The sequence below is a fragment of the Neophocaena asiaeorientalis genome, unplaced genomic scaffold (genome assembly GCF_003031525.2).
Source record: "Neophocaena asiaeorientalis asiaeorientalis breed wild unplaced genomic scaffold, Neophocaena_asiaeorientalis_V1.1 scaffold100, whole genome shotgun sequence".
NCBI lineage: Eukaryota > Metazoa > Chordata > Mammalia > Artiodactyla > Phocoenidae > Neophocaena > Neophocaena asiaeorientalis.
The window spans coordinates 2587146-2595407 of NW_020173955.1; the positions used below are offsets into that span (position 1 = coordinate 2587146).

Here is an 8262-nt window from a genome sequence, read left to right on the forward strand (position 1 = left end):
ACACTAATGCAGTACTTCAATTATTCTAAGATGTAATATTTCATTTTTTAACACCCCCGCAATTGAGGCATATTGTACAATTGATACAAATCGTATTGGGCTTTTTAGTGGTATATAAAAAGTACTGAATCTTACAATTAATAAATATGGAATTTCATGTGATGTGAACAAACAAGATTTTAGGGCCTCCTTAAAGACAAAAGTGCCTCATTCTTGGCCTCTACCTTTCAAGATATTAAGGGTGGGCTTCCCTGGTGGCGCAGTGGTTAAGAATCCACCTGCCAATGCAGTGGACATGGGTTCGAGCCCTGGTCTGGGAAGATCCCACATGCCATGGAGCAACTGAGCCCATGCACCACAACTACTGAGCCTGCGCTCTAGATCCCGCGAGCCACAACTACGGAGCCTGCAAGCTACAACTACTGAAGCCCGCACGCCTAGACCTTGTGCTCCGCAACAAGAGAAGCCACCGCAATGAGAAGCCCGTGCACCACAGTGAAGAGTAGCCCCCACTCACCGCAACCAGAGAAAGCCCACGCACAGCAATGAAGACCCAATGCAGCCAAAAATAAATAAATAAATACATTTATAAAAAAAGATACTAAGGGCAAAAAAACTTTCAAGTGTATTGAGACCTAAATAAATCATGATAAATATTTTAATTTTTCAGATTGTTAACTCTAATTAGGTAAAGCTCAGTTTCAAAATTACTTGGCAGATGACCCTAGCATTTAAAAAATAAAACTAATATAGAATTAACATAAAGGAAAAATGAATTTATCCTATAATCTAGACAGCCCAGCACATGAAGTATTTACTTTCCTGTTCTAAACAAGAATTTTTACTTCATCTGACATTTTTCTTAAGGCAAATCACAGAAAAGTTAACTTTTGGCCCAAGTAAAGGCTTCTTTCATTTCAGCTTTCCTGGAAGTGAAAATAAGCCATCCTTTACCTTCATAAATGCTTTCTCCCTTCCTGTATCTAAGGGAAACAAGATAACCCAGAACATCAGACTTCCAGACCATACCAATCAGGAGTAGAAAAGTAGGAGGTGGTCACCCTTTGGGTGCCTTTAATTCTGGATTCAACTTCAAGTGAGACTCAAACTTCCTGCCCTTCTTTTCCATTCTCTCTCAACCAACTCAAGAAAGGAAAGCAGGGTCAGGGATGGAAATGAGCCATTCTGGTCTCTTTCATCCTCTTCCTCTTAAGGTGTAGTTGGGTTTATGAAAAGTCCAAACTCTGGCAATGCTCATTTAGCCTTTTTGACCCTCAAACTCAAAAACCCTCAAACTCAAAAACAACATGACTTGGGAGTAACCATGAAAAAAGGTCCAAAAAGCAGTTTCCACTGAGGCCTCAGTTATTGAACAGCTCTCCAAGAATGAATTAGGCTGTGATGCTTACATCCAAGAGATGGAAGCTCAGGTGAGAATCCAGCTCATGGGCACCAAAAGCCCTTGCACGGGATCAGTCAGTACCAACACTGAGCCCAAGCATGTGGAAAGCTGTAACATCTAGTATCCCTTTGCTGAAAAGGGTCATCCCATGAGGTCGATGACCAGTGTTGTGGGCTCAGGTAACAACTGCATGAGAGCTTCTGTCAAATAAAGAAGAGCCAGAGAGCATCTCACCCACCAGACATTGTTAGCACCAAGGACTGATGTTCGAATAATGGCACATGTCAAGAAGAGGCTCACCAAAGGCCCTCAGTGGTCCTCCAAACATGTTTCAAAACCTGCTACATCTCTTCTTTCTCTGTAGACTTGAAATCTCAGTGAAGGAGACTCCCTAAAAGAAAAAAATTAAATCTTCCTCAGAGGAGAAATCTATTACTTAAGAACAGATGGTCAAGTTACATGGACACAAGCAATTTGTGAACCAAATGCCTATGAATGCTCTGAGAGCTTCATTACTAGTCTCTAAACCTGATGTGGTGATGTGGCCACCACCCTCTACTCACAACCACTGGAGCAGAGAGATCAGATGCAGGCACATGAACCCTTTAGAAGGACCAAGCTTACAAATCTTCAAACCCATATCAAGTATCTGTGCCCTCATACTCGCTCACATGTATGGCCTCAACATTCCCATTAGGAGAGGACGGTGTGCTACATGTTCTCACAACACTAATCCTTCTGTTTTTGGAGTTTCAGCCAATGCATACTTGTTTTTAATTGAGCTTTAGCAGTTTCTTCTCAACAAAAGTCTAGGAAAGAAACTTGAGTGGTCAAAGCTGCTCCATGTTTCATCACCGTGGATACAAACCCCAAAATGGACATGGCTTAGAATGATAGACTCTTTAAGATGCTGCTCCATTCCACTCACACCATTTTCAGTGAGTATAAAGAGTTAAATCTTTTATACTCACTGAAAGTGGAAGCGTAAATAAGTATTCATACTCCTCCCTAAAGACTCTACATGGGAAAGCACTTTTAAGAATTTTAAATACAAAGACAGATGAAAAGGTATAGTTCAATATTACTGTAATATTTTCTGGGGGGAGAAATGGCCTCTTTGGGGAAAATGTAATTAAATGCTGGAAACAGAGATTACAGGTTACACATTACACGTGACAATTAAAAATATGGTGACTTTATTTCAATCTTCTTACAGTCCCCAGTATCACATCTGGTAAGAATCTTCATATCTATAACACAAAAATGTCTCAAGAAAGCATGTTACAAGACAGTATATATAGCAACAGTTTGGCAGAATTCTAGTTCATATCCCCCCCAAAATTTTTTAATTCAAAAATAACAATTAACTTTATTTAACATATGTTATACTTACTACTTAAAATACCATGCTCTAGTTAAATAATTAATCAACAACACTGTATACAAATAAAATATTACACAAAATATATTTAAGAAAATGTTTTGGTATTTGATCTAAACAATAAATAAAAACACAGGCACTTCTACACTGAGACAGGAAAGCAGTCACTACTCAGGATAATAATTTTGTATAAGCAACATGTAATCATGTGGCAAGAACAGAATTCTGCAGTTTTAAACTGACAAACCACTGATAAAAAGGTCTGCAACTTCAATCTTTTCACTTAAAGTTCAAAAGTTACATACGCTTTCCTGGTCCACAATGAAAAATCATAAACACAATATGGTTACCAGGGTCAATTCAATCTTCAGTTTGAAGATTATGGAATCATACTCATTATTTTCAAATACTAAAAAAGAGAGAACTATCACGATACCACCCAGCAAATGAAATACAAGATAGTTAAGCTTCCTCCTTATTATGACCAAAAGACCATAACAAGATAAAACTGGATGAATGTCACACGGTGATTCCCATTTTGCAAAACTGACTAGATTAACCCAAGGAAATGTTGGGGCAGCAGGAAATTTCAACAGAAGTTAACTTTTCCAGACTATTTAAAAAATTCATCCAAATTTCATGAAAATAAATGTAATTCCATTTCACAAAAAGCATTGAGTCATATATAACAGTGTCTTTGTAGCCAGTAGGTTTATGAATACCTAAAATGCAGATAATTCACTCATTATAATGGGGAATAGGATTACCATCATATGAGGGCAAAACAAAAATAACTTAACACGATCAGATTCCAGAAACATGATTTCAGATGACAAGGGGGACAAGTTAGAAAACAATGACCACTAGCCAGCAGGAAGGGTCAGAACCATTCGTCCTGTCATATCCTACATAAAAATTAGGATCTTCTGCTTTCCCTCTTCAGAAAGTACTACATTGAAAGGTTTAGAGGCCCTCATATGAATACTACTCATAAAGGCAGTTTTGATGGTTTTACATAGAAATTACCTCTAATGTGAGAGAACACAACATGGGAACTATTCGAGATACATCTTTCTATGCAAAATTTAGTTTAGTACATAATTTAGCAACTTAAATGAGCATTTTGCAACCGAGACCAAATATCAATCATCTCTTGAGGTTTTCTACTATGTACCAACATCAAACCTACATAGGAACAAATGTTATTCCTGTTTTTCTCTTCTATATCAAATGTCCTGAAGCCTTTGTGTTTCTCTGGAACGAGGCCAAGTTTCTGAAGGCACATTCCAGTATAAACATCATCGATGGGGTAGAGAAGGACCTGGTCAGTTACATTGTATAGCCTCAGGGCCAGGTGGCCGGAGTACAGGAATCCACCTCCCCCTGCATAAGGTGGGTAGACGCCAGTGTAAACAACTTCCGGGATGTAGTACTTGAGTTTCTTATCCCGATGAGGTCCAGCATTGTGAATCACATCACCTATAAACAAATCTTTGGCTTTGTTCTTGGATAAGCTATTCAAGTAATTCAGGATGTGATGGGTGTTCACAAAAACATCATCATCACCCTTGAACACGAACTCAGCATTTGGGCAGGAAGTGCTCACCCACCTGAGAAAGAGTACTTCTTTCAGAGATAAGTTGAAGAAGGTGTCTCTGTAGTTCCACATAAGAATGTCTTGGTGTTTCTCACTCTCAAATTTCAGCATATCTGAAAGGTCAGGATGGTTGTCCTCTGGGGAGGTCTGGCCCAGTAAGAAGACTCGCACCATTGTTTGGTTCCCCACATTGGTTTCTTTGCCCCAAGATTCCCGAATTGCTTGCCTTCTGTCGAAATGTGAAGTAAGGGACTTAATCGCCAGCAATAAGAAGGGCTTCTTTGCACACTTATCAGGTTGGTCTATAAGCAGTGAATAATTTCGACATCTCAAATACAACAGAAAGTCTTTAAATCTGTCTGGCAAACTGTCGAAACCTGAAACTACTGACGTGACCCTCAGGTCAGGTTCACAATAATTCAGATGGCTTATGTTGGAAAATCCGTATGCTTCCCCTGTCTGGTTGGCTAACATGTTCAAAATGGGATTGTACTTCCTGTTCAGCTTTTCTTGTTCCCTGTTCCAATATGCCTTGGGAGGGTCAGATATCTTCCAGAACTTGTCTTTGGGTATTATTACTTCCCCTTTTCCATTTTTTTCTTGGCTACTGCTTTTGGAGACTTCCACAATCAAATAAATGAAGACATTTACCATCATCAGGATTCCCAACAACTTTATTCTTCGACGTCCAACACTCATTTCTCATATCTGAAATAAAAGAGAGGAGCATTGTATTGATTAGATTATTATTAATTGCATTTGCTCACATGCCACTTGCCTCTTTTATGTCCCCCGGAATAGTGGTTTAGAGAACAGATTCTAGACTTGCACTGCCTGGGTTCAAATCATGGCCCTATCATCCTAGACTCAAGCTCTGTGACCTTGGGCAAGTTGTATAACCAATGTCTCAGCTTCTCCATCTGTAAAATGGGGATAAATAACCCATTTCATAGGACGGTTTTGAGAGCTATATGCCTTTATATGTAAGCTTTTAAAACAGTGGCTGGCCTATAGCTAGCTGTATGTAAATGACCCTTAACGCTGTGGCTGTTTTGGACACTGGAGGACAAAGATACGCATTAACTAGATAATTCACAGGTGCTTCAACTTCCTTGCTTACACAAGGACATATACAAATCAATGTGCTGCAAACGGATGTGCTCACAATTCATAATAACAAATACAGTTTATATTTGTTATTATGGACATACCTGCACACACACTTAACTGTATTTATGTGAGCTGCAACATGTGCAGTTCCATGTCATTTATTTTGATCCCCTATTTTACTCCATTTTTTTTTAAATGGTGGCCACAACCTTGAATTGTTTCCTGACCTTCCATTTTACAGATGAGGAAACCAAGGCAGAAAGATTAAGACACTTGCCCAGGGCTGCAGGGTTAGGAGGTGGAGGAGACACTAACCACATTGAATGTTCAGAGAGATGAAACCAGCTTCACACCAGCTTCATCCAAATCGCCCACAACTGAGACCAACCAAAATGTCAATAACAGAAGAATGGATTATAAAACTGTGCTATATTCATACACTGGAACAACCCCTAGCAATAAAGAGGAAAACTACTGCTACAAGCAACAACAGTGTAGTGAGGGAGAGAGAGACCTCAAACTCCATTTATGTTAGGTTCAAGAAGGCAAAATTAATCTAGGCCCTAGAAATCTGAAAGTGATAGGGGTAGGGGTTTTGAATGGAGAGGGTCAGGAGGGGCCTTCTTGGGTATAGAAATATACTGTGTATGTCTTGATCTGGATGAGGTTTCATGGGTGTATACATTTGTCAAAAGTCAAACTGTATTCTTAAGATTCCCTGCTGTTTATAGCAAGAAGGAAAAGAGAAATGAAAATGACATTTTAGTGAAATATCAAAGGCCAAGAATAGATTTCAGGCTGTAGGCAACAGAACAAAGAAAGAGTAATGAGATGGTCTGCTGGGGTTGTAACTGCAGAGTTCTAACACTAGTGAGACAGATGGCCCAAGAACAACCAGTTAGACAAGCTTGACGTTAAAAGACAACCCCAAAAAGTGGAATGGCAATACTCGGTAAAGAATTTTCTTATCAGGTTGGGACCTCCCTGGTGGCACAGTTGTTAAGAACCCGCCTGCCAATGCAGGGGACACGGGTTTGAGCCCTGATCCGGGAAGATCCCACATGCCACGGAGCAACTATGCCTGGGCACCACAACTACTGAGCCCACGTGCCACAACTACTGAAGCCCACGAGCTCTAGGGCCCACGTGCCGCGACTACTGAAGCCCTGGCACCTAGAGCCTGTGCTCCACAGCAAGAGAAGCCACCGCAATGAGAAGCCCGCGCACTGCAACGAAGGGTAGCCCCTGCTCGCCACAACTAGAGAAAAACCCGTGCACAGCAACGAAGACCCAATGCAGCCAAAAACAAATTAAAAAAAAAAAAAAAGAATTTTCTTATCAGGTTAATTCTACAGCTGAGAATTCATCCTCAGAAAAGAATCCCAAAGAAGTATTGCTTCTCAGGCACGGTGCATTATCTTGATACAGGGAGCCTCTGAAGAAGGTATTGTTACTTTTATTCCCATTTTATATCTGAGGAAACAGATTTAAAGAAGTAACTGTGTTAAGGGCAGAGCTGGAATCCTAGCCAAGGTGATGGGGGTTCTAAGACCACCATGTCAAATGGTAGCTACTCTTTTCTGACCTCTAGAACAAAATGGGTTTTTTTATTGGGGGGGGAGGGCTGCAGTTAATAAACATTGATTCTTCTAAAATTTCAATACAAAATGTGAAAGTTCAAAAAGGATGGTGTGAAGGAAACAGTTTGGTATCACTGGAGGAGTATGGGATTTTTTTTTTTTAATTTATTTAATTTATTTATTTTTGGCTGCGTTGGGTCTTCGTTGCATTGCTGCGCGTGGGCTTTCTCTAGTTGCAGCGAGCAGGGGCCACTCTTTGTTGTGGTGTGCAGGCTTCTCATTGCAGTGGCTTCTCCTGCCACGTAGCACGGGCTCTAGGCACACGGGTCTCAGTAGTTGCGGCACATGGGCTCAGCAGTTGTGGCTCGCAGGCTCTAGAGCGCAGGCTCAGTAGTTGTGGCGCACGGGCTTAGCTGCTCTGCAGCATGTGGGATCCTCCCAGATCAGGGCTTGAACCCGCGTCCCCCGCATTGGCAGGCGGACTCCCAACCACTGCGCCACCAGGGAAGCCCTGTTTGTTTTTTTTAAATTGAAGCATAGTTGACTTACAACATTATATTAGTTTCAGGTATACAATATTGTGATTTGCTACTTTTATAGATTATACTCCATACAAAGTTATGATAAAATATTGACTATATTCCCTGTGCTGTCCATTACATCCTTGTAACTTATTGATTATGTATTTTAATCAAAGGTAGTGTTTATTTATTTGTTACTATAAGCTTTAAAAATACACTGGGTTCTAACAAATAGTCTCAAGGCAGAAGTATTTGTCACGCTGAGAACGCTGTGAAGTTATCACTATGTTGAACAGCCCAGATTAGATCAATGGGAATTCACAAACTGTTATGCGTCTCTTAAAATCTGTCCAGTAGATCCAAATCTAGTTGCTTATACTTATCACTGCTAAATAGTTTCGGTTAAGAACATATAAGTAAAAGATGTTTTTATAAAACCAGTCCCTACACCATACCTTCCACTCCCCAAAGCCTCTACACAGCTAGAGAACATGGCAGATGATAAAGTTATGTGGGTGCTCTCAGCTCACCCAGGTAAGCAGCCTCCCACCACCACTCCATTCTCCCCTCACTTCTCAACCACTACCCACCCTCCAACCCTCAAGAATCCCACTACTGAGGTACCAAAAAAGGGCCTTCTTAAACTTCCTCCAAAGAAGGCGGTAAAAAAA

General features: G+C 40.4%; 2 protein-coding genes across 7 annotated transcripts in view; one reads left to right on the plus strand and one right to left on the minus strand.

Moving 5' to 3' along the window:
- The window catches only part of B3GNT2 (UDP-GlcNAc:betaGal beta-1,3-N-acetylglucosaminyltransferase 2), a 324948-nt gene that overhangs the window by 291365 nt on the left and 25321 nt on the right, over positions 1 to 8262 (minus strand). For 2 of the 6 annotated variants that reach the window (XR_003004188.1, XR_003004190.1), the window contains exons 1-2: positions 4394 to 4531; positions 1641 to 1793 (exon numbers count right to left, since the gene is read on the minus strand). Coding sequence is in view for 1 of the 6 variants with exons in the window: in XM_024752940.1 (XP_024608708.1) it covers positions 3886 to 5079 (1194 nt within the window). In the remaining 5 variants the exon portion in view is untranslated. Of the gene's footprint in view, positions 1 to 1640; positions 1794 to 2575; positions 5089 to 8262 lie in introns of those variants that run through there. The other 4 variants (XR_003004191.1, XR_003004192.1, XR_003004189.1 and 1 more) reach the window with 4 other exon arrangements.
- The window catches only part of LOC112404824 (translation initiation factor IF-2-like), a 38666-nt gene that overhangs the window by 3537 nt on the left and 26867 nt on the right, over positions 1 to 8262 (plus strand). The gene's annotated exons all lie outside the window — the stretch shown is intronic.